We start from the raw sequence: 24,626 nt of genomic DNA on the forward strand, positions 1-24,626 counted from the left end.
GCCCACTGGGTGCTACCCTGTGGTGCTAATAAAAAAAATATACAATTGCTATAAATTGTAACGATTAAAGAAAAAAAATGCAAAGACCAATCCCGCTTTATATAATACGATACCCATGCTGTGTTATACATTCATATCTCAATTTTATTAAAATGTTTATGTTTACAATAAATACACAGAATCGAGGAAAACTCACGCAATAGATCCATTCATTGTTCCAAGACGTAACGTGCCTGAAACAGATAATAATGATGATATTTAGCTGCAATCACGCATTACGCTAAACGCTTACAAACATGTGTGTTCTATTAAATTAATTGCATTTTAAGGTTTGATGGTCAAATAAAGATTCCAGAATGAAGCAATAAAACACGACGTACAAGTAAAATGTTGAATTGGTTAATCAGCTAATAAAGTTTTAAGTCGACTTATTGGTCGATTATTGTTTATACAAATGTTTCACTTAACTAATATAATAGTTAACTTCTCTCTTGTCCAATAAGAAAACTTGGAGCATAATCATAATTACACCTGCTCTACTTATGTTATATCACAAAATAAGTAAATCATGTATAAACAATTTCGTAAAATGTGGAATAATCAGGAAATATAAAATTTCCAAATCAAGACAGTGCTAAATAAGGTTTCAATTATTTATACTCAAAACTAATGTGTACACTGAAATATTTCACAATAGGCTGTACTGCATTATTCTCTTCTACCTATCGCTTGCTTGCAGCTGTTCGCGCAGCGATACGTGAAATCTTCATCTCCGTGTGAGCGGTGTGAGTTACATTGCTACGTAACTTTATGACGTTAGTAACGCATAATGATGATAGCCGGTATGCCATAATAACATCAACAATTGCTTTACTTTTCAATAGTAACTTTCTCATTCTTCAAGTTGTACCAAATCTTACAAAGCGCTCTCTATAATTGGACCACGCTCGTAAGTATTCGATGTTTTAAACGTCACGTACGAGAACGCGTAAAAATTCGAGGTTACCGCGTATACAGGGTAGCCACATAAAATGTTACAAATCGTTCCCTTGAAAACTATCGTATTACGAACAGCGATACAACATTCTTATTTCATGTTTCAGGACCCACTGCAGCTCTCGCGCAACAAACACGCTTGCACGTCAGCTTGTACATATTTCAATAATCCCTTATCATATTCGGTGTATACAGTTATTTAATAAAGTAACGTGGAAAGTATTCTTTCTTGCAGGATCCACAAACAGGATGAATAACATCGGGGACATGAATTGAAACTGACTTTATTAAATGCTTAAAATGATGTACATGTACTTGTAACAATTCTTTCACTGATGTTACCTCGGGCATCCGATAACATCGTTGGAGTTAATTGCCAACATTTTGCATAAGTAAAGAAATAGAAACAGAATAACGAAAGCGGTGGAAAAATGTATTCTATTGGTGCCTTAGTAGCTAACTCCATTGATATCATCGAATACAGGAAATAGTATCAGTAAAGAAAGAAGAAGATTTGATAAATGTTTACTGATGCACGTACATCACATTAAACATTCAATTATAACGGTTTCTAACAGCGTGTCGTTAGAACCTAATGTGTTTCACGCAATTGTTTTACTGATGGACATTTCTCGTCATATTTCCTTAACTATGCAAATTATAAAAAAATATTACTTATTTTCACAAGAAAGAATAAAAAATGTCAAAATTTATTTGCTATTCCATTTTTCTTTTTTTAGAAAATAAAAAAAAATGGTGGAATTGCCATCTCCGACCCTTAGAGTTGACTCGGTTCCATGTACGTCGCATAAAGGGCCACAATGAGTCCTAAAGTAGCAACAAATAAAAATTTGTAGCTATCCCCGACAGTTCTCGAGAAGGAAAAAAAAATATATACGAGATTGTAACAGTTTACGTTAGACTACTTGTATATGCTAGAATCCTAAATCTGATATTGACCACGAACCTCCGCGCATGTGCGTGTATACCAATTTTTTTTTCTTCCTCCCACCGATCAGATTGACGTCAATAACAGGTTACGAAATGCACGTAATTACGCAATTGCGAAAATGGCTTTTAAATGATACCTTGCATAAGAACACGGACCAGGCGCAGAAACAAATCTAACGTTTAATCGAGACATGTCGGGAGCAATCGTTTTCGTTATGAAAGTAGATTAAAAGCTGATGATTTAAATATTTACAATCGCCTGCAAGGTCGCCAATACTATCATTTTCGTTGTCCATTTACGCTCGATCCTGTTATTGCTCGCCGTTTGTATGTATATAAATAGATGTTCACACAAACGATCAACAATCTGTTTATGCAGATAAATAACTCGCGGGTCTTTCTACTTCTCCCTCGTCGAAGCTACTCTTAAAAATGAGAAAAAAAAGGTCGGAATTTCTAGCTTCTTAAACTCTATTCCGGAGTGGTGCATGGGCTCTTCATATTATTCTAAGTTTCGTTTTTTTTCTTCATTTTTGTAAATCTTTTGCTTTTTTTGACAAGTTTATAATATGATTATCCGGTAAAAAAATATTGTTACATTCTGGACGAACTTTCAAGTCCCTCCCCCCTCCCTCAAAATAGATCGCATTGGAATCGGCGATCGTTGTATTAATACCTTGAATAAAAAAGATCAATAAACGGTTTGATGAATTACACTATCCAACCTACATAATAATTAAACATAATCAGTTAATAAACTAAACAATTGTCCACTTCTCTAGTATAATCAATTATCAATTTTGCCCCCTCATTATTGCATCTTAGTTATAAATTGAATGTACAATTTTTCATCGCCATCTACCTATTACAGCAACACCATAAACTTCTTAACATTAATGTTATTCACAAAAGGAGCTAAGAACGCGTTGCCAATTACTAAAATCGAGTCGGCCTTTCAATTTTCAATCGGCAAAAATTTGCTAGAAAGCTCAAGCTTCCAGATAATTGAATTAAGACGGCGAAGCTGGAATTCGAAATTAATGCAGTTTCGGGCGACCCGATTCGCTTCGGTCCCCATTTACTACAACACAAATCAATTCGTTCTGGCTCACTATATCCCGCAGTTCGTCCAGAAAGGAAAATAGCATTCAGTATATAAATATAATGAGTTATAAACACAACAGTACCTTGCACTTGTCGCTCAGTTTGAGCGCAAGCGACCTGGTGGCTGGTGTTCCATCGTCGTGTGGCGACAGAGAGAGAGACTCACGCATGTGAACACACGAGTACGAGTACTGAACAAGTATCCAAAGCTGCTCTGAAAAGATTTCGCTCCATTCCGAATATCGTTCCTAAGCTTTTTTTTTCTTCTCTATTCTCTCTAACACTTTCCGTTCCTTTCAACTAAATATACCAGCCTTTAATTAACCGCAAAAGTGTCCACCCTATGCTTCGATTCCATGAACGGATATGTCACTCGATATTCGGAGGAAAAAATTTCAGATAAAGATTGCATAGTTAAAAGAACTGAATGGCGAAATAGATCATGCTTCAAATAGAACAGCAACTTAAAAATGTACAAAAATTCGCTATATATATATATATATATTTCATCGAGGCAAGGAATACGTAAGCTACGTTAAAATTGCACTTAAAATTAAATAATAATTGCATCGACTGTTCTAAATAAATGACTCGATAACGAGGATACACCTTGTTTTCGGGTTGAACGTTTAAATGATCGCAGAAAATATTTATTAAAAGAGGAAAGTTCATCTTACGGGCAGAATATTCCATCTGAAAAGAATTCTCAGACGATGTCGTTTGGCTCGCCGTATTTTAGTACCTTGAACTACGCAACTTTTTTCCGAAACCTTTTTCCTAACGTTATGTAGAAGATTTCTCGCTTGTGGCGCAAAGAAAAGTACATAAAATGATAATAGAGATTGTTCAAATTAACAAATAATTAAGTTCTTTAGTTTTCCTGTAAAGACTCCCAGATATAATCTACGAAGAGCAATTCTTAAGTGTCTTGCGTAATCGGGAGAATTTTAAATATTGAATTCCAATAGATCGTTCAAAGCTTCCTACAGCTGGAGAGTTGTCTTTGAAAACAAAAAAAAGTGAATATAATTCCGGGAGCCAAGCGGAATGAAAGGCTAGAATTCTGCTTACGAAGAAAGACGTTATATATAAAATATTTATTTTTCGTTCGTTTGATTGAGCCGCGCCGAACATCGGCGCTATATATATTCTCGCCCTCTAATTTTCACTTTCTCTCGCTCTCGCTCTCTCTCTCTTTCACTCTCTCCCATTCTTTGTTGGCTTACACTCTCTCATATATATATATATTTATATATAATCTCTCTCTCTATCTATTTAAATATTTACGATGGTAGAATCTTGCTTATCCGAATGAATGCTTACATATTTTACTGATTAACTCTTTCTGTTGATTGAACGTTCAATTTTCTACATAAATATAATAAAATTCTTTTCCTTAAGCCTGCCACAGGAAATACGGCAAGCCATGTCTAATGAAACGTATAATTGAGGATTAAATTTGAATAATTTGCATACGACGAGAAATCGTTTAAACTGATATGTTGAATTAAATTTCTACTTTATACACGACTTTTATCTAACAGACGAATTATAAGAATCGTGTTGAATGTACAATCAACAAAAATGTGCATATGAAAATACTCGAAGTTTGTAATATTTACGGTTAATCAAGATCCTACTATTAAGATTCATCTATCTATACAGTACAGCCGATTTAAATGCATTACACCCAATTATTTCGTACGGTATTGAAGGTTTGAGAAACGTGTTTGGACACGGGTTGTTTCGATTGAATGGGGGGAAACGTAATAACGAAATTGAACAGCTCAGGGATTCCAAGATTGCCATCTCTTTTCTCAAATGAAACTATGCACTTTTACCACGTCAATATTATTATGCGTTTCAAAATAAATTCAACGAGTTGAGAAAAACTACACAGTTCCATTTAAAAGAAATAAAACGAAGCTCATCTCGGAGCCTTCGAAACTAATAATCGAATAGCATTCCCGCTATTACGGTTTCCTCTTTCAAGCGAAGTAACTTTTGTACGAACAATTTTCTGATACCCTCAATAGCTTAAGAAATACTTGAAAGTATACATTTAAATTGTGCATACTATATACGTGTTTACTACGAAAATACAAAAGTATTTACAATTCAATAAATAAGTCGCCACTTGGAGTATCCGCGGGTCATAGGTCCTGTGTTTACAAATCACAGTGCCTTACTGTCAAATCGATTGCAAAACTAATTCCTTTGAAATCTGAAACGTTGAATTAAAGAAATATATCTCTTTCGTTCAATCGATGATGTACTCTATGTTACCTCTTTTTCGCATACACCTTAAAACAATACAAAACGTCATTTCATTTGTACATATCATATAAATTTCATTAATTATATTTATAAAAACTTCCTCATTGCTTGCACTCTTTAAAACCTACCTCTAGCAACAAGTGATAATTTTGTCCATATTTCAAAGACAAATTTTAAAAGAATATATGATTACTTTAATAATAATAATAATAATAATAATAATAATAATGTATCATCGATTGAAAGTGATAATTATTCTAAAACTCAGTGCATCATTTTCCAAAATAAGCTTTCTCGTTTCGAGCCAACTCAGTTCGAAGCAACGAGTTCTCCCTCACACCACTCCACAGAGTAAGAAAGAAAAAAACTTCTTAAAGAGAAAAATCGCTTTTTACTTTGGTCTAAGAATCCCTGCGGTCCTCTTCTTCCTCCTTCGTTTCAATGCCTTCTTGGTGTATCGCAACTGTTTGTTCCGTATCTTCCTTTTTGTCACTAGGAACCACCTCCGTTGTTTCAGTTACCACTTCCTCCTCTTGCACCATCACTTGCTCTTCCTTTATAGGCTCTTCTTTCTCTTCAGTGCTCCCAGTAGCTGACTCCTGCTCCTTGGATTCCTCGGTGTCCTCTCCAGACGGACTTGCATTTGTCCACCTGGATTTCCGTCCCCTGTTTCGACTCTCCCTGTCCATGCTCTGGTTGTTCGGATGCTTGCCACCTTTCTTCTCTCTGGAGCTGTCTCTTTGCGGCTGATTCTCAGAATCAGCTGGCCAGGTGCCAGAGGGATGCTCTTGATTCCTCCAGGGAGCGGCAGACTCTGGAGGAATAATTGATGGCGGCCCCATAGGGCCGAAAGGCGGTCTGACATGCGGGCGAATGTCATCGAAAGGAGGTCTGAAAAAGGCATCCGGCTCTCGGGGATCGAAAGGTGGACCACGGGGACCAAAAGGCCTCATGCCAGGGCGAAGAGGACGAGGTCCTAGGCCTCGCGGATGAAACATTAAAGGACCTAGAACACAAACATTCATTAATATTATCCGTTCTCCAACACAACCGTTTCTTCAATTATCTTCACACATTAGAAGGAATTAATAAATTTTTCATATTAGCTTTCATATTTCAATAGTAAAGCAGAAAGATCACTCTTACCAGGACCGCGAGCTCCTAGAGGACCTGTACGGGGCCCAAACCCATCAGGATGTCCTGGTCTAGGCCCTCTGGGTCCCATAATAGGCGGCATCCCGAACATAGGTTCCATTCCAAAGAATTCCCGTCTCCTGGGCTCGAATTCACCTCGATCAAGGTGCCCCCTTGGATCGAAACCGTCCTGAAGTCGAGGATCAAAACCATCTCGTCTGATATCGTAATCGAATCGATCCCGATCGTCTAGTGGCCTTCTTCCTCGCACCTCGGACCTGTCGAATTCCTCCCTTTGACAAACAATTTTAATCGATGATTAAACAACCTATATTTATTTCTCAATTCATCTCTGAAAGCACAACCAGGAACCCGCTGTAATCTACTGATAATGGAGAGAGAAAAAGCTCTCGTTTGCTCTTCGGAAGTGGAAGGTGCTTTTTACCTCTGTTCCCGGGGAGGTCCAAGTCTTCCGAATTCTTCTATTCTTTGCTGTCCGTGTATCCGATTATCAAACTCTTCTTGATACATCCCCCCCTGTATCCTAGGGGCGTCCATGTACTCCTCGTGCATTTGCGATCCTCTGTGACCCCTACCAAAGCTCTGCCTTTCCCTTTGCTGTTGGAACTCCCTTGGATCTTGAGGAGTCCGGAAATCTGGCGGTCGGGCAGAGAAATCACCCCTTTCCTGGGGCGGGCCGAATTTGGGCAGGTCCATCAGGGAAGAGAGGGGCTCTCCGCGTGACGATCGAGATTCCTCGAAATTCCTATCGGATCTCTCTCGCTCTGGTCGGTTACGAGGAGGCACTCGGTCGCCTCGATCTTCAAGAGGAAGAGTGCCATCGGCCAATTGACGTAGACGATCGGCTAAGCTCGGTTTGCCATCTTTTTTCGGAGTGGAATCATTTTCCTAGAAGAGAAACGTTTTGTTAATGATACCAATATTATTAAATGTAAAGGAGGGGCAGGTTGAAAGTTCAAACGGTCGTAATTTTCTCGCAGTTTGTTATAATACTTTCTTACTTTATGTTCCTTTATGTCGCTTCTGTTGGCGGTTTATTATTAAAGAATGTTAAAATTAACAGGCTAGTACCTGAAGATTTTGAGTTTGCGGATTCCCTTCTCGATTTTCTCTGTTTTCTCTTTCTCTTCTGTCATCTCTGTCTCTGTCCCTAATATCTCTTCTACGATCACGTCCACGTTCTCTTCCCCTACCCCTTTCCCTTCCACGATCCATTCTGGAATCATTGCTTTCCCTATCTCTATGAGACAAATGCGTTTCTCTATCCCTTCTTTCTCTGTTCTCACGTTCCCTTTCTCTCTCTTTATAATCTCGATGCTGCTGTTGCTAAATTTAAATTAAATTTATATAATCCTGTACAGTGCACTCTGATTCATATAAATGTCGCTTTGAATTAACTTTAGTAGCGAGATCCAAGCGAAATATGTACTGTACAAATCTGTTACGGTAAGCACGAACGTGATATTATAAATTTCAACGTTGAGAAAATGTTCCATATATTTACCTCTACCTGCTGGTCGGCCTCTGTTCTTTCCTCATTCTCAAGTAAGATGTGCTGCTCGGTTAAATTGCCCTTGTTCTTAGCCCCGTTGGAGCTCTGCGGCATCGCGTCCTCCATTTCTACGTCCATGTCATCTGCAGAATGTTGTGGCTGAGGTAGTTGCATTTGTAAGGGAGCAGAAGGTCCTACACCGTAAGGTTGACGTAACATTGGCAAATTTGGCATACCCGTTTCTGTCGTTGGTGGTGGGACTCCTATCGGAGGGACATTGTGTGGCATACCTAAAGACAACGCCAATATTTCCAGCATTATTACTACTACAGCCTTCTCCATTATCAATTTAATTCAGAGTTCGACACGTCAGTGTTCGCTCACACGTACCAGTGGAATTGGGCTTATCCGAGGGCGCGGCGGGTGCCGGTAAAGGAATCTGGGTTAATAAACCAACGCCAACGCCGGCTCCGAACGGAGAATTTACTGGAGGTGTTAGCATAGTTTGCATCATTCCAGGAGGGCCTAGTAAGCTCTGCATATTTGGAGGTGGTACACCTATCGGGACGTTGGGCATTAAACTATGCGGCATTGGTAATCCCATTGGTCCGATCATACCTGGAACAACGGAATCACGTATAAATGAAACAGAATTATTAATGGGAGCTTGACCGATACGTTAAAACGGATCATCATTTACGAGGAACTCCAGGCATTGTAAAAGCAGGCGGCATCATCTGCAGCTGCGTATTCGGCGGCGGCAGAAGTGCGGCCGACGTGGGAGGCCTGATCGGCGGCGGTTGGCTCGTGTCGATCACTTGCTGTTGCTGCTGACCCTGTTGCTGAGCCTGCTGCTGGCTCTGTTGCTGCTGAACGCTAGTCGGGGGCTGCATTACATTCACAATGCCGTCTGTTAAACTTGGAATCGTAGCAGCCGCAACTAAGGCTTGTTGCTGCAACTGTAACTGCTGTTGAAGCACGTCTGCGTTCGTCCCGGAATGCTTTAATTTACCTGCCGATTGGACGTTGGATTTTAAATTCTGATCTTAACCATGCCTCTTTTCGAGCGCAACACCAGGAATGTTATAAATAAATGATCGCGCGCGTACACGGACTGTACTTACCTTTTAAATTGGGTGGCAAAGTATCCTCATCGATCATCCCACCTTCTTCGAGTAATTCTAAATCCTGATCAGTAACATTTACTAATTTATTCCATGGAATATAACTAACTCCCAATTCAACTTCCCAGTAATCTTTCCATTCCTTTCCTTTCACACCTTTCCCCGGTGCCCAGGCTAACTGAAATACATGGAAAATTCTATTACTCTAGAAATACAATATATTTTGCTTCGGAAAAAAAATTAAAAAAAAAACAAAAAAAAAAAACAAAAAAAAAACAAAAGGAAAAACTAGGAACTAATTTAATGTATTCAGAGATAATGAAGAATTACTTGTAAGTCGAATAACTTACAGTGATTGCTTTTCCTTGCATTTTATGATTCTTAAGTTTAGTAAGTGCTCTATATGCGTCTTGCCTTCTGTTCATGCATATGAAGGCGCAACCTCTAGGCGATATCAGATCTATGCTGACAATATCACCAAATTCTCCAAAAGTATCTGAAAGTTCTTCCTGGTGTACCAATTTCGATAGATGTCCTACCCAAAGAGTGGTACTGCAAACTGCAAACATATTTAAGTGTATTATACGACTAGAAGTAATAACGGCGAACGTGAACGATCGATACTCAGCTGTGCCGGTAAATGAGAAAATCTTTCAATTACCGCTTAATTTATCCCTCACGATTGGCGGCAGTCCTCGTTTGCGTCTTTCTCTTTCTTTCTCTCGTTCTTCCTCAGTCATCTTTTCGCGGCTGTCTTCGCGTTTTCTATCACGCCCCCTATCTCTTGAACGAGATCTAAAACACAACGCGTATATAATCACACATTACACAATGAATGCAACGAAGTATAGTAAAACGTCTATCGATCCTCAACCACAAATTTACTACTGGCAAAAATAGCTACATAGAATTACCTTCTTCTTCTGGATCTGCTTCTTGATCGAGATTTCCTGTCCCTATCTCTGTCTCGATCCCTGTCTCTATCTCTGTCCCTATCTCTATGCCGTGGTGATCTAGATCGACTATGATGTCTGTATCGATCAGGCGATCTACTCTGCGATCTTGTACTTTCGCAATTTACAATTTCTACGCTGCTACTATCTCGTCTTGCGCCATTTCTGCAAATCAACGATCAATCAACCATTAAGTTTAATCGTCGAACGAGAAGATTCGAAAGAATTTAAATGCAATTAATTAACTCTGCGAAACGAGGGCGAAAGATATGTTTACCCAGAATAATCTTGCGTATCTTGCCGCTCATCGAGAAGCGGACTCTTTTGATTTTGATGCGCCTGCTGATTGATCTGCCTAATATTTGACAAAGGTTGAGAGGCATACGGTAGAGCCGGTGGATAACCAGGTGGCGGTTGACTCATATCTTGTATGACTCCACTACTTACATTTGTGGTATACGTATTTTGTTGACTTGGTTTCAAGATATCCGAAGGTTTCAATTCACATTCCGACGCGAACGGCAGATTCTGCGAGACAAGGCAAAGCGAACTTAATTAACATATGTAGAATACATTAAGCGATGTAATTAATCGTTCTTGCAATCTTTACGAGCACAGAGCTCGTTCATTTTTATGCGAATAACGTACAGGAACAGTTTGGGCTAGGTGCTTATCAAACTCTTCCTCCTGCTGTTTCATTTGCTGGAGTTTCCGCATTTTTTCTTCCATTTCATGTTGCGACGAGGAAGCATTTCCTTGCATTGTCTGTTGTAATGTTTGTAGCTGTCTCAGGACCTATCGTCAACCCAGTTGTCGTTGAATCGCTTAATTCGCATTATACCCGATTGTAATTACTTGGATGTAAAGTGTATCGATTTATACCTCCGGATTTGTCAGGAGTAGCCCGAGACTCTCCAAACTGTTTCCCGTAGAAACTGTGTTGTGCTGGGCAGCATTCGCAGCTGCCGTCGCTGCTGGCGAACTAGCAACAACAACGTCATCGTCTTCCTCCTCGCCGTAATCAAAATCTAACAGCTTCTTATCAAATTTTACCGAACTCTTCTGCTCGTTCGCTGCCTCCTGTTTTTTAAGTAATAACTGCTGTAAATGTTGCAGCTGGTCGAGGAAAGAAGCGTCCATTTGGCTTGAATTCGATTGGCCCTGCAGAAAAAAGGAATTGAAATTGACGATCCCAATGGATGAAGAACCATTTAAACGCGAGACATACCAGAAGCTTGTTAGCATTAACTATATTTGCTGTTTCCATTTTTGTTTGAGCAAGCCAAGCAGGATCGATTGGCTTCGCGGAAGAAAATAACTTCTGATCTTTTACTGCGTTTTTCGCAGTTAACGGAGGAGTTTTTACGACGGCACCAGTATTGCTTGCATTGTTCGTCGAAGATGTGTTTAGTGTGCCTGAAAATTACAATCGCTTTCAATCTTAATGCGAATATTATTCGTTATCATTCTCGCTCTTCGATTCATTTACCATTGGTATTAACTGCCTGCTCCTTGTGTATCGGATGATTCGGGTCCGCGAGATCAAACAGAGGTTGTATAACCTCGGAAGGAAACACTGCATTCTTTTGCCAAAGATTCAAAACCCTTATCACCTTGCTTTTGTCTTCCTGGGGACATTTCAGAAGGTTCAAGAAGGTAGTTTGCATGTTTTTGGCAAAGCGTGGAGCAAAGACATCTTTCTCTACTCCAAACTGGTGTCTGGACTGACGTACAATTGAATCTATAACGTACAATCCAGGCACTTTGTACTCCGCCTTACACTGCAACACACAATTATCACATTAATTAATTAATTTCCATCTAACTCCCTTTGTAATCCACTCTTTAGAAAAACTATACAACGCAGTTTATCAAACCCTTTACCTTTTGAATAAATTTCTCAACGCTTTGCACAACATGTTTATAGAATTTGATTGCCTTGATCGCACCCCTGGTCAGAGAGTTCATCTTGGCCTTGGAGATTGGTGGTTTGACGTCATAGAGAGCGGAAAGCTGAAAGAACAAAATAGACAATTAAACCGTCTTCGAGGTGGCAACGAATAAATAGGAAAAGTTTCTCGTAAGATCGAAAAGCATGGTGATTCTAGGTCTTGAATTTAACCGTTCGAAGCGCAACAGCATAAAACACCCTTTAATGTATCTCCCTTTTACTTCTCATCCCCATTCCACCCCCCTCTTTATAACTGCCCTCCAGAAGCACAGGAATACCAATACTTATCCTTAATCGTGTAAATTAGAAGTATTTTCGCATAATAACAATAAAGCATCGCGCCGTATATCACAGAAACACTCTAAATCACAATAAATGTTCTCTCTCCCTGACTGCTCCCCCTCTTTCTCCCGTGCAGGGATAGCCTTTTCCTCTCTGTTGCACACAGAGGGACTAGAAATCAAAGCATTCGCCGTGCACGAAAATCACTCGATTCCTCGGGGGGCCGCCGGGGGAGGCCCGCCCTCCGGGGCTCCGTCCCACGCTCGTATCGCATAGTCCCTCGAAACGGGAATACAGCGAAAGGGGAAATGGGAAACGAGGAACGAGAGAAAAAAGAAGAGGGAGAGTCGGCGGGCTAGGAGAAGAATCGAGGGTAAGAGTCAGCTCACCTCCGCGTTAAACGCCTTAACCGCCTCCATTCTGACGTGGGTGCGAAGCACCGAGGTTTCGCTATGTTTCACAGGGATCCGTGATTTTTGGGACGTTCAATGTTTTCACGATAAATCGCATGTCTTTGCTCAGGGCGCACTGTCTAGCTGGGCCATGCCACTCAAGATGGCGGCGCTATTTCCCGAAAGGCATCGCGGGGCGGTGATGCATGACGTCACATGCCGCCGCCGCGCCCGGTGGGTAACGCGTCGCGCTTCCATACCGATCGCCTTTCGCCCAATCAGATCGTCTAAACATAAATTATTCCACGAACATTTATACTTTTCATTCGCCCTGTAAGACATGCATTCTTCCGAAATGTCAATCCTATATCATTAAACTGTATTACAATGACGGAATATTGTATTGAGACTTAAGTATCATAGAAATTATAGGTTAATATATATGCACGTCATTTTAATCGTTCTAGATAAAAGATTTTGTACCTTCGATGTTTTATCAATGGATAAGAACATTTGGTTGAACGAAGTAATTAGTAAAGAAAGAACACATGGAAAATATTCATTAATAAGGATTCGTTGCCATTTCTGAAGTTTCTATCTAGTTCGATTATTTTGTTAGACGCTGTTTGATCGTACACTAAGTACTTATTGTACACTATTAATCTAAAATAAATACATTTGAATAATTATTATCTAGATAGTAGATAATAATTCATTGCCGTCTGCCGAATGGGAAAGCTGACGCACAGCTCAGCGCAGAGGGCGCCACTAGCGCATACACTTTTGCATGCTGACTGTTGATTTCAGAATTAAAACGACAACAAAGGGAGACAATTATAAAATATTATAAAATGTTTGAAAATTTTTTATGCTAAACTTGACTTCTAACATCTTTCATTCTTTTACCAGGTTTGACGTCTTTATAACATAAAAGTTCCATATTTATCTTTTATATCTACATAATTAATAATAGCTACTAATAATAACAATAATAATTATAGATACATACATTTATGATAGAAATCGAAATTAACAAGTAAAATAAAATAATTTATAGCACATTCGGGACCTGCACTAGTGCGCAGTCCTAGAGGATCACTACTGCACATGCGCTGGTGGCGTCACAGGTGGCAAAAAGTTGCAGCCAGAGTTGCCAACTTTAGCTTTTAGTCTGCTACAAATGTCGAGTAAATTGTTAAGTTGTTATGCTATTTATTGCTAGGTATTTATTACTTATTAGTCGTAAGTTTAAATTAATGCGTACGTACAAGCTCCGCGTGCAATTTTATTAATTCCGGGTGGCGTGGATGACGTTGTTATTTTAATTTCAACATCGTAACAGTCATACAAAAATTGAATTGCATAGATAAGAAACTAGTATGACAACTATTCATTGGTTAATATTTACGTCGTTGCAGTGACTTGTGAATTTTAAATTCACCAGTGCCAAACGCGATAAAATTTTTGAATTACGTGCCGATTTTATTCAAGTCTTACTTTCATCGCGGTATTTCTGTTAACACAAGTTTGTATAAATCGGAATCTTCGATTTAACGAATATTCTTATTAAACCAGGTACTCGATAAGTATTCATTAAAAGATGATAAAGCTACCAGAAGAAGTTAGTCTGGAAAATTATACTCTGATACTTCCATCGGTGGCTGTTGGAAATGTTGGACAGTTATGTATAGATCTATTGATCTCGAGTCTAAATTTGTGCAAAAGTGGATCTATGTGGAGTTCCATGTTCGTTCCAATCACTGGTCTCGATCCATACAATAAGAACTCCAATTCCCTTTGCACTACCGCTGATTTCTATGTTGGAGCTGCGCGTAAAATAATTGTCTTACAGCTACGTTCACCTTACGTTGGCAATTGCACTAGTTTCTTCGATGAACTAACGCAATTCGTTCGACAAAGAAAGATCGGCAAGGTACTATTGATTTATTTATTCCAGTAAATATGTACCTATTTGTTCGTTTAGTTCGGTATTAATAAAAGATCTATCTTTGCAGCTATTAATTTTAAGCAGCAGTTACGACTATGAGCGTGTTGATAGATCAGAGGTCAGTTTAAGGTATCTCTCTTCAGATCGTTCATTGTTGGATAACAAGAAGCTTCTGGAAAACCTTTGTTGGAAAAAGCATGAAAAGAAGATTCTAACAGATTCTACGGGAAACCATATTCCCGGCGGTGGATACGCAAATGGCCTTTACGATTATCTGAAATCAACGGAGATCCCTTGTACAGTGCTGTTCTGTTATTGTTCGGAAGGAGATAATGTTTCTGACGCGTTGATATTAGTCAAAGGTTTAAACCAGTGGTTGAATGTAATAGACACTAATGCTTGTGGTGACATAGATATTAAGTATCCGCCATCTTGGGAATACTTTTTTGGTAATCCACCTGCTTCAGAAGTATATTAAACTCCGTATACAACCGTTTTTGCATTATTTATAAAAGTCCCCTTCCACAGAAGGAAATTATAAACTAGAAAGTTTAATATTGAAATATATATTATTAATTAAAATATCGTAATATTAAATTATGAAGCTATATTTGAGATAGAACCTAAATAACAATTCTAATGTTATAATTCTATTAGTTTGTTGGTCGTTTAGTTAAATAATGCTCAATTGAAAGAATAATTTATTTGAAAAATTATTTACTTCAGAATATTCAAGCAAGAAGCTTGAATTTAGAAGAGAAAGCAGAATAAGAAACTAGGGCTGCCAAAAGTGCAGCGAGAAGCTCCGAGTTGACCCAGGGCCCGAGGTATACGCCTGGATTGTTAAGTACTACTACAGCTAAAGGCTTCACAGTGCTCGGATCCTCTCCATTTCTATGTGCTTTACGAATGGCGGCATACCGTTCTTCGTCGTATAGGTTTATTCTGTAGTCTCCGGAGCGTGCTTTCTTCACATCTTCCGTCCAAGAAACCTGTAGAAATTATGATTTTTTTATGACAGTAAAAGGATTTCTATTCTTTACGTAAGATGATACATTGATTAAAGGGGCTTATTTTATATATATGTGTGAAATGTCAATTACCTGGTACTTGTTATCGGAACTTAATCTAGCAGCAGGCAACGATTTGCCTTCAACTTCTGCGTACAGTGTAATACCTTTCACACCGTTGCTACATTTAAGTACAAATTGCGTTGTGAATGCAACATTTGTAAGTATCGTGGCGTCTTCCGTGACATATCCAGATGCAACAATCTCGGGTTTTTGACAACTTTCACCGAGAATTCCGGAAATGCCACTAACTATTAAAATAGAAAGAATTGCGAAATGGTTCATTTTATTGATTCGAGCTTCTTTCGTACGCTCGAGGATGAATATTATCAATTCTTTATCCGTAAAACTGTAACGACTACCGGTAGCTTGATTCAAGTAAGGTTAAACAGTGACCACAACTAAGTACGATCTGTTTGTGGCGACCTCTTTGAGGACACGTGGATATGCGTGATGAGCTGAGTTGGTGACACGTGGTAAACGGGGTAAGAAGCGGTAAGCGGTAAGTAGTCGGAAACAACGCTACCAACTACTTAACTGCAGCACACAATATCTCTGCGATTTTCGTAGAATTTCGACTGAAAGATATCGAAAGATACGATACAATCATGATATATTAATTATTTATCAAAATAATCAATGCTAATATGAGGTGGCTGGAGGAGCAGGGGTGGGGGAGTTTGAATGAGACCATAAAAAATGACTAGACAGGGAATGAACGTATACAGCGGCAAGGGGGGAGACGGTCGTAGATTACGTGTAGGGGTAGTAGGCATAGAGGACAACTTGATGTGAGGACATCAGAGAGGGGGGCGTGGTTCTAAAATCTAACAACCAATTTTAACTAACATAGAAGTCGAAATAAAATGCTTCATAATTCATTTAAAAGTTTTAATTACTGAGGAGAGATACTTTAAAGAGTACTTAAATATACCGCTTAAAAAAATATGTTTTATTCATTACAGTATTCCATACAGATGATCATCGATTGGTAAAATTTAATAGTATCTATGCTCATTACAGATAAGAGAGTATTTGGTATTCGAATACTTGAAAGATTTGTACACGAGGTAGAAAGTATGGGCAATAACTCAGTAATCGCTCATTTCCCTGCCTATAATAGAAATTATTTAAAAGGTACAATCGTCATATTCTTCCTATAAAATATCTCGATTCCGATGTATTAGCGCCGTATAAATTTCAAATAACAGTTCTTAAGAATTACATTGCATTATAATGTTGTTTTTTTGGTTCTTTGAAAATTTTATCAAAATCATTTTACATAAATACATGTATAAAACTTCTTTAAGTTAATAAATAATGAAACAGTTACATCTAGTATTACGTGTAAATAGCTTGCAGTTGTAGGGAACCCTTATTTTGTCATGTACATATAAGTTGTATAAATTATAGGTATATTAGCTAAAATAAATAAATTTTGAAACTGAAACTCGTACGTCTGTGTCCAAGATTTACATAACCGAATGATATTTCAGCTTCGGATCAGAAACTAAGAGAAGTATAATTAAACTACTTAATTTAAAATTCAATCAAGTTCACTTCTTTCGTTACTGTATTTATCGCAGTCGATGTTACAACGGAGGTTGTAAAGGAACGTACATGAGATCGAAAGGTCGACGCGGATTCCCATGCCTCATCTCTGATAATCCCCTGATTTCTCGGATACATCAGCAATGGATCTTTCCCCGTCTTTTTGCATAACTCCTCTTGCAGCATTATTAGGCGCGACCTCCAATACTCGTAACTAGCCTGCTTAAGCGCGCTGACCCACTGTTCTACTTGAGATTCCGAACGACCGCTCAGAACGTGCCTTTTCTCGTGCTCGTCTCGAAATGCTATACTAAATGCAAACATCCCTTCGGACGTAGTGTCGATATTAATGCTGTAGTTTTCTAAAACGATCACACCAGCTGGTTGCTTTCTGTCGATGTGTCCTAATTCGTTGATATTAAAATAAAATAGCAAATTGCACCTCAATTTAAACCATTTCTCTTTAAATCCTGAAAAACAAATAATACCAATGTTAGCCAACAGTACCACAAAACTTCTTTTGATACAATCACTTTTAGGACAAGGATTGAGAAAAGAAGGAGGAAATAGAGAAGCTGAATTTCGAAGAAGAAGGTGTAAACGAAATGATGGAGTAACTGAAACAAAAATTAAACAAAGCGGTACAGAAGAAAAAGGTTAAAACAGGGGAATGGAAAATGGGGAGCAGTAAATGGTGGGATGAAGGATGCACGAGAAAGAAGAAAAAGGCTAGAGAAGCATTAAGATGATGGAAGAGGAGTAAATGGCAAAAGGAGAAATATGATCAACGAAAGAAAGAGTATGAAAAAGAATGCGAGAAAAAGAAGAAAAAGCTCCAAAAAAGAGAGGAACGGGAATTACAGCAAATTAAGAAGGAAGACCAAGTTTGGATGTATATAAGCACGGAAAGGAAAAAAAGAGAGCGAATGACTAAGAAGATGGAAATAAGGGAATGGAAAAGTTATTTTAAAGGATTGCTGGATGGTAAGGAAGAACAACCAAGGATAGAGATACAGAATGAGAAGGAGGAAAACGAAGAAAGCACAGGAGAAATTATGGAAGAAGAAATAAGGAAACAAATAAAGAAACTGAAAAACAAAGAGGCTGCGGGAGAGGACGGTCTCGAAAACGAAATATGGAAGAATGGTAAGAAAAAAATAATAGGAAGATTAAATGAATTAATCAATAAAGTGTGGAGAGAGGAAGGATTTCCTGAGAGTTGGAAGGAAGGGGTGATAGTGCCCATCTACAAGAAAGGGGATAAGAATATAGTGAGTAATTATAGAGGTATAACACTTTTGAATACGGCATACAAGGTATACGCGTTGTGTCTGGAAGAGAAATTAAAGATAGATATGGAAGAAAAAAAGATAATTCCAGAAACGCAAGCAGGATTCAGAAGTGGAAGGAATACGATAGATAATATATTTATAATGAACTATATAGTAAACACGGAACTACAGAATAAGGGAGGGAAGATCTACACATTCTTTGCAGACATAAGTGCAGCATTTGATAAAGTAAATAGAAACGAAGTAGGAAGAGTAATGGAAAGAAATGGAATAAGTCAGAATCTGGGAACAAGGATAAAGAAAATATATAAGGAAACAAGGAATGTGATAAGAGTGAACGGGAAGCCGTCGGATAGCTTTTGGACCACCATAGGGATGAGACAAGGGTGCCCGTTGAGCCCGACCCTATTCACACTGTACACAGTGGATCTAGAGAAAGTTCTGGAAAAAGCGCAGGCAGGAAGAATAGTAATAGGAAAAGAAAAAATATGGTCACTGGCAAATGCAGATGACATTGTCCTAATAGCAAAAACACTAGAAGAACTGAAAGAAATGATAGGACGGATGAACAGATATCTAGAAAAAAAAAGGAGCTGACATTAAATGTGGAGAAATAAAAAATATTAATAAGCAGAAGAAAACAGCGTGAAAAAGAACAAGAAAAGAAGAAATAGAAATATAATATTGTAAAAAAGAAATGTACACCCCCTTACAAAGGCTGAAAGGCATATGAAATAAATGCATACTGAAATCACTTTTAAATATTTAAAATCATTATTTCAAATAAACGCAGTTGTAAAAATTGGTGAATTAATAGGTTAATCAACAGAAATGTGTCTGATTGAATTTAAATGACTGTTGACTAAACTAACCTGACTTGTGAGCCCGTTTGTGATTTAAACGGCCCTCGATATCAGCGGGACCATTACTTGCCTCCGCAAGTTCTTTTTCGTTGAACTTCATGATGATAAAGAACCATTTACACGGCGAGCAGTCCTGCGTGGTGTAAATGCTATCGCACGATCATATTACGTATACACATAATTCATGTTACTGGTCGCTTCGGCTGCGTTTATTAAAAAAGCTTGGCTGCGATCCCCAAACCTTATCGCCAATTCTCAACGCTCGAACGGCTCCAACTCCAACCGTACTTCATTATTCATCCGCCAGCTTTCGTGGCTTTCAATAGTATCGCTCAATGTTTATCAGAAATTATTTATAACAATCATATTTACATCATCGTGCAAGATCGGACACACCGATAACGCCTGGATAACGAGCGTGCGTTACTAAACGTCGGCAGACGTCAACTCGCGTCAACTCAACTGTAGAGTTTGCGCTGCAAAACTTTGCAGACTGCCACTGAAAATTTTGAAATAGGAAATAGCGCGTCTGACTGTAGCAGTCTGGGAAACATGCTTACAAATATTTATCACGCTTTTTAATCATTTACTCTGACAATTAATAAGTCTTATCTTTAATACTCAAATAAAAAGCTGTATTATTTGGAAGCTTGTTTTAAATAAATTATATACTTGTATTGTTTTCATGAAACTTATCGAGACGATACAAATGGGGATATAAATGAGGTTGGTTGAATTGTAAGAGGCATGTGCGATGGATTTCATGCGATTCGCATGTCAAGGATCGCAACAGATCGTAAATTCGTAAGTGTCAACTGGACAAATTGACTGTCAAAATTGCTGTGCGATCCTTGTTTACAAACGGTTATGGTTCGCATTATGCGCCTGTTTCTATTAAAGAAAGAGATCGTTATTTGATTATATTGTATGTACATAGCGGTTGCGTTTATCCAAACAGTGGCGATTCGTAATTATCTTTAATATAATTAAGCGATGGGATCGCTGACGAGTCGACAGAATGCTGGCGTGGAAGAAGTTGATATTGTATCAAATCATGCATACAAATATCCACCTCGGTCTGGTTTGTTAATCTTAATTAACAAGTAGTTTCGTAATATACAAGTAATATTAGTTACGCGAGTAGTGAGCTAATTTTAACGCAAATAAAATGATGTATCGCAGCGCCATGTGACATGTGAAAATTCCTTTGTACTTTATTCAGTTAGTTTCATTTTTTAGGAAACTACTTCGGCAGCCACTTCATAATGGGTGGTGAAAGATTCGATACGTCTCAGCCAGAAGCATATCTGTTCGGAGAGAATGCTGACTTGAATTTTTTAGGGAGTCGACCAACACCCGTAAGTTAATATGTAATATTAAAGTATTCTGCATTGCGTGCTAGAGTATACAGCATATGTGCATTAACCCGTCGGCGGGTGCGCACGTGTACTCAGTACACGGAGGTCAGTTTTTTGGCTGAAAAAATCGTTTTACCGTGATCTATTTTACCCAGCATCCCTGTGCATCGCTGGAAGAATATATAGGGATGCTGGATACAATACATCATGGTAAAACGGTTTTTCAGCCAAAACAGACTCACGTGTACGGAGTACACGACGCGACCGCTCCTGTAAAATTTTTAGGCGCGACCGCTCGTGTAAAACTTTTAGGCGCGCCCGCCAGCTGGTTAATAATTTGTAATGTTCATAAATGTTACTTATTTATAGTTCCCCTATCCTCCACCACAAGCCAATGACCCGACAAAAACATTGAAAAGTTTAGTGAATATAAGGAGGGAATCCTTGAGACTGGTTCGTAACGTTGATCAAACATCCGGTTCACCTCAGTGTCATAATGTAAAACATTTCGGGGATGGCGATATCGACAAAAAGCCGAGCCGTTATAATATTGAATTTATATTCGATTGTGATGTAAGGTGTGCCATCACGATATATTATTTCTGCACCGAAGAAGTGACAACGAAGGGAGTTACGTATGTATTAGATACGTTATAGAAATCAATTACAAAGAATAGGGTAGGGTGGGGCTGAAAGTCCCGTTTTTCCTATAAACCTACGTAAAATTTAGTAATAACAATCTAGAGCAGAGTTGACTAACAGTGGCTCGCGAGCCACCGGGGCTCCTCCGCTTTGCCGCTACGCTGAACGGCCTCCCTCCATACCTATCAGACTCTGATGATCAATGGTACATACCTCTATAGTTTCGCCGATATATAAGTCCAAAAATATTATCATTCAGAAATAAACAATGTCATGTACATATTACTAAAGGAGCATACAATCCTAACGTATTCACCTTATATGCTGTTAATCTGTAGTTTATATCGAATAACACAACAAAAACGACGTACTTTATTCGCTTCTTGATATACAAAATGACAAAGGCGTCATATGACACGCGCGAAAGCCCAAAAACGACTGTCGACTCTGCGGTCTACCCCATTATCCTTGCCATCAACATAGTTATGCTGCAATATTCAATCGATTGTTTACGAATGGAGATTTTGCAATTGGGACTTTTTACCCGCCGGACTTTTAGCCCCACTCTACCCTAGTAAAATTCAATGGTTTCGTCATGAAGCATTTTGCACGATATGAACTGTAAATGTATTTGTAGATACACACCGAGAGATCCTTCCGTGAATTCTGAAACATATTACTACAAGAAAGGTGCGAATCAACTGTTTTCCCAAACATCGCATGTGTTTGATCCAACTTCCTGTAGCGAAGAAGATTTGATGTATAATGCTGATATAGAAGTATGTACACTTGAATTATCTGTGCACCAAGCTCCCGCACCTATCCCGTGACTATTTCTCTTATTAATCCTTTCGATTATTCGTAGATAATACCAATAGCAATACACTGCGTAGCGGAAGAGGGTTCGGATGAACCGAAACAGTCTCATACAACAATTGCAGTTGTCGAGAAACATTCGGATGGGACTTACGTATTAAAGGCACTGAAACAGAAACTGTACGTCGATGGTCTTTGCTACTTGCTCCAAGAGATATACGGAATTGAGAATAAAAATGCTGAAAACGCAAAGGTATATCGTGCAAGCGTGCAAGGAGATAGTCAAGTTTCTTTAATACCGCGTGATCTTTTGTCATTGAATTAATAATAACGTATTGTTTTAGCAACAAGGTAGTGACGAGGATACAGATGACAATGGATCAGAATGTGTGATTTGTATGTCCGACGTACGAGATACTTTAATATTACCATGCAGACATTTATGCCTGTGTAATGGTTGCGCAGATTCTCTTCGTTACCAAGCCAACAATTGTCCAATATGTCGTGCCCCTTTCAGAGCTCTTCTCCAAATTAAAGCACTGCAGAAAGCAACCGGAGATATTATATCGAACCCACCATTGCCGGAAGTCAATATATATTTAATCTACCTTTCTGTAAAATTTCATTTAAGAACAGTTCGGCAGTTTACGATTGATTAATGTTAAATACTTAGGGCAGCTGTGAAAACATTCCGTCTGGATACGAAGCTGTATCATTGATAGAAGCTTTGAATGGTCCGTACAGTCCAAGAACTGCTGTCGTCGCCCCGGAATCTCCGGACACACCCGATACGGACACAACTAGCGCGATTCAAGCGGCTGAAGCATTAAATAGGCAACACACTTTACTAACTATTTCGAACATATCGAGCTACGTTCTTTGTTTCACAATTAATTTGCGGCTTTGCAAATTTTTTATGCAACAGATCTGTAGAACGTACCCCTGTAACAAAGCATGTATCTTCGAAGGAAACAGATACGTCTGCCAGGACAAGTGGTACTGCATGTACCACCCCGGAATTTCGAATGTCGGTTTTATTAGCTAGAGACGAGCACTCGGGGTCACAGAAGGATCTCCATAGTCGATCTCCAGCGGTGAGAATGAAAATCTCCGGCCATTTACGAGATAAATCTGCTGTGAAATCACGGGACACTCTTAGACTCGTTAATGAAAAACCAGTTTCTCTTTATAAGGTAATCCGTTCAGTTTTTCATTTCTTTCCAAACGGATATAAATGCATTCCGATGCTCCGAACGAAATATGGAAAGTGTGGATCCGTGGCACGTTGTCCAAATGGATGATGAATGTTTACAGGGTCAGGGACAGGGACAGGACGAAGACAGCGAAGCAGAGAAATTGTCTCCCTTGCTGAACGCAGAAATCAGTATGGAAGCGCTCGATGCCCATGGTTACGGGATGTGCGACATACATATTGACGATGAAATTCAGACTACAGAAAATGAAAACGACGCGGACAGTACGTGTCACGTGTCTCATTAATAAGATACGCTATATGTAAAAACATTTAATGCGTCATTTTTAACATGTATATTTAACTTAATTGCCTTTTGTAATATAAGTTTACTTATAGGAGAATCATTTGAAATTGTAAATATAATGTTGTTATATATAAATCGTAACAAAATGACATTCTGTTAAAATTATTTACGCAGCCTGCAAGCGTCTAAGGTCGTGTTCAGGTATATTGGCCGGTGAGTTTCGTGAGGGGTATTCTCCCACCACACCGCTTGCCTGCCTCGGTGCTACTTTCCTCTACGTTCTCACTCTCTCTCGGGATACGCCTGCACCCTGCGCGCAGAGTTGAGCAAATTTTATTTCGAATAACGAATAAATCCCCAAGATTTATTCGTGAATAACAAATAATAACAAATCTGTAGCGTTATTCGAGCCAGATTTATTTGTTATTCGAGAGAGCTCAGCGACGATAAATCTTACGAATAAGCAGCGTGACGGTGGGGGGAATGCTTCTCGAGATAGCGGTCGACCGGGTCGACCGCTGATAACAGACTCTTTATGTCTGGATATTACCAATTTACAAAGAAGGCAACTCCGCGCTTCAGTTTTGATGGGTGAACGATACAATGTTCGAATAAAATTTTTGTCTTTCATTCGAAATCAATTTTTTTATTGCTTTTTAGCAGCGTTCCCGTTACCCCACCATACCCTTCGGGGGCCGTGCAACTCTAACTGCCAATCTACGATCGTCAGGTGGTGGTGGCTGATTTCTCCTCCACCGGTCAATATATCTGACCACGATCTTAGGTGATTCGATTTATGCGTATTCACTTTGATCGAAATCGGAGAAAATACCATATCGCCGATTCTTCGGGAGAGGAGAAGACAGTGGATAGATTAGATAAATATATCTGAGACTGGTAACGTATCTGA

General features: G+C 38.9%; 5 protein-coding genes across 14 annotated transcripts; 2 read left to right on the top strand and 3 right to left on the bottom strand.

The window, feature by feature from the left end:
- Positions 1 to 70: 70 nt before the first annotated feature.
- On the bottom strand, positions 71 to 12,872 carry Isha (Insulator su(Hw) mRNA adaptor). 6 transcript variants are annotated; one of them, XR_013085102.1, is made up of 19 exons: positions 12,675 to 12,871; positions 11,937 to 12,065; positions 11,542 to 11,833; positions 11,281 to 11,468; positions 10,935 to 11,213; positions 10,701 to 10,847; positions 10,330 to 10,580; positions 10,014 to 10,217; positions 9,761 to 9,894; positions 9,450 to 9,658; positions 9,100 to 9,277; positions 8,676 to 8,987; positions 8,366 to 8,593; positions 7,988 to 8,265; positions 7,555 to 7,809; positions 6,908 to 7,371; positions 6,475 to 6,755; positions 723 to 6,334; positions 71 to 233 (listed from the first exon to the last, which is right to left on the bottom strand). XR_013085102.1 is itself a non-coding variant. In XM_076809943.1 (19 exons), the coding sequence occupies exons 1-18, from the start codon at positions 12,702 to 12,704 to the stop codon at positions 5,730 to 5,732; spliced, it is 4,464 nt and encodes a 1,487-aa protein (XP_076666058.1). In that variant the 5' UTR covers positions 12,705 to 12,871; the 3' UTR covers positions 71 to 233; positions 5,724 to 5,729. The 6 variants fall into 6 exon arrangements, 4 of the variants coding, with proteins under 4 accessions (XP_076666058.1, XP_076666059.1, XP_076666061.1 ...); XR_013085101.1 differs by having other exon boundaries at positions 530 to 6,334; XM_076809943.1 differs by having other exon boundaries at positions 5,724 to 6,334.
- LOC143367799 (proteasome assembly chaperone 2) lies at positions 12,513 to 15,121 on the top strand. Of its 4 annotated transcripts, none has more exons than XM_076809971.1 (3): positions 12,513 to 12,658; positions 14,253 to 14,610; positions 14,693 to 15,121. In XM_076809971.1, the coding sequence occupies exons 2-3, from the start codon at positions 14,278 to 14,280 to the stop codon at positions 15,101 to 15,103; spliced, it is 744 nt and encodes a 247-aa protein (XP_076666086.1). In that variant the 5' UTR covers positions 12,513 to 12,658; positions 14,253 to 14,277; the 3' UTR covers positions 15,104 to 15,121. The 4 variants fall into 4 exon arrangements, with proteins under 4 accessions (XP_076666086.1, XP_076666084.1, XP_076666085.1 ...); XM_076809969.1 differs by lacking the exon at positions 12,513 to 12,658 and adding an exon at positions 13,794 to 13,899; XM_076809970.1 differs by lacking the exon at positions 12,513 to 12,658 and adding an exon at positions 13,824 to 13,919.
- A 188-nt stretch (positions 15,122 to 15,309) lies between these two features.
- On the bottom strand, positions 15,310 to 16,127 carry Tapdelta (Translocon-associated protein delta). Its single transcript, XM_076809977.1, has 2 exons — positions 15,729 to 16,127; positions 15,310 to 15,617 (listed from the first exon to the last, which is right to left on the bottom strand). The coding sequence occupies exons 1-2, from the start codon at positions 15,978 to 15,980 to the stop codon at positions 15,357 to 15,359; spliced, it is 513 nt and encodes a 170-aa protein (XP_076666092.1). The 5' UTR covers positions 15,981 to 16,127; the 3' UTR covers positions 15,310 to 15,356.
- A 499-nt stretch (positions 16,128 to 16,626) lies between these two features.
- Positions 16,627 to 19,847, bottom strand: LOC143367584 (pleckstrin homology domain-containing family J member 1). Its single transcript, XM_076809542.1, has 2 exons — positions 19,411 to 19,847; positions 16,627 to 17,716 (listed from the first exon to the last, which is right to left on the bottom strand). The coding sequence occupies exons 1-2, from the start codon at positions 19,499 to 19,501 to the stop codon at positions 17,235 to 17,237; spliced, it is 573 nt and encodes a 190-aa protein (XP_076665657.1). The 5' UTR covers positions 19,502 to 19,847; the 3' UTR covers positions 16,627 to 17,234.
- A 323-nt stretch (positions 19,848 to 20,170) lies between these two features.
- Positions 20,171 to 23,867, top strand: Mrgn1 (Mahogunin ring finger 1). 2 transcript variants are annotated; one of them, XM_076809540.1, is made up of 9 exons: positions 20,171 to 20,482; positions 20,641 to 20,759; positions 21,129 to 21,394; positions 22,039 to 22,180; positions 22,267 to 22,470; positions 22,562 to 22,804; positions 22,891 to 23,051; positions 23,143 to 23,410; positions 23,538 to 23,867. In XM_076809540.1, the coding sequence occupies exons 1-9, from the start codon at positions 20,395 to 20,397 to the stop codon at positions 23,715 to 23,717; spliced, it is 1,671 nt and encodes a 556-aa protein (XP_076665655.1). In that variant the 5' UTR covers positions 20,171 to 20,394; the 3' UTR covers positions 23,718 to 23,867. The 2 variants fall into 2 exon arrangements, with proteins under 2 accessions (XP_076665655.1, XP_076665654.1); XM_076809539.1 differs by having other exon boundaries at positions 20,172 to 20,482; positions 23,532 to 23,867.
- The last annotated feature ends 759 nt before the right edge of the window (positions 23,868 to 24,626 follow it).

Source organism: Andrena cerasifolii, chromosome 4 (assembly GCF_050908995.1).
Source record: "Andrena cerasifolii isolate SP2316 chromosome 4, iyAndCera1_principal, whole genome shotgun sequence".
Taxonomy (NCBI): Eukaryota; Metazoa; Arthropoda; class Insecta; order Hymenoptera; family Andrenidae; genus Andrena; species Andrena cerasifolii.

What these genes read in the sequence shown, in the direction of transcription:
- LOC143367584 (XM_076809542.1), bottom strand. Translation starts at nt 19,501, where the DNA reads ATGAAGTTCAACGAAAAAGAACTTGCGGAGGCAAGTAATGGTCCCGCT. An exon ending in CAAACGGGCTCACAAGTCAG is followed by an intron (nt 17,717 to 19,410) that starts GTTAGTTTAGTC and finishes TTTGTTTTTCAG; the next exon opens with GATTTAAAGAGAAATGGTTT.
- Isha (XM_076809943.1), bottom strand. Translation starts at nt 12,704, where the DNA reads ATGGAGGCGGTTAAGGCGTTTAACGCGGAG. An exon ending in CGCAAACTCAAAATCTTCAG is followed by an intron (nt 7,372 to 7,554) that starts GTACTAGCCTGT and finishes TTTCTCTTCTAG; the next exon opens with GAAAATGATTCCACTCCGAA. An exon ending in GGACCTCCCCGGGAACAGAG is followed by an intron (nt 6,756 to 6,907) that starts GTAAAAAGCACC and finishes TGTTTGTCAAAG; the next exon opens with GGAGGAATTCGACAGGTCCG.
- Mrgn1 (XM_076809539.1), top strand. Translation starts at nt 20,395, where the DNA reads ATGGGATCGCTGACGAGTCGACAGAATGCTGGCGTGGAAGAAGTTGAT. An exon ending in TAGGGAGTCGACCAACACCC is followed by an intron (nt 20,760 to 21,128) that starts GTAAGTTAATAT and finishes ACTTATTTATAG; the next exon opens with TTCCCCTATCCTCCACCACA. An exon ending in CGAACCCACCATTGCCGGAA is followed by an intron (nt 22,805 to 22,890) that starts GTCAATATATAT and finishes TTAAATACTTAG; the next exon opens with GGCAGCTGTGAAAACATTCC.
- Tapdelta (XM_076809977.1), bottom strand. Translation starts at nt 15,980, where the DNA reads ATGAACCATTTCGCAATTCTTTCTATTTTAATAGTTAGTGGCATTTCC. An exon ending in GTTCCGATAACAAGTACCAG is followed by an intron (nt 15,618 to 15,728) that starts GTAATTGACATT and finishes TAATTTCTACAG; the next exon opens with GTTTCTTGGACGGAAGATGT.
- LOC143367799 (XM_076809971.1), top strand. Translation starts at nt 14,278, where the DNA reads ATGATAAAGCTACCAGAAGAAGTTAGTCTGGAAAATTATACTCTGATA. An exon ending in GACAAAGAAAGATCGGCAAG is followed by an intron (nt 14,611 to 14,692) that starts GTACTATTGATT and finishes CTATCTTTGCAG; the next exon opens with CTATTAATTTTAAGCAGCAG.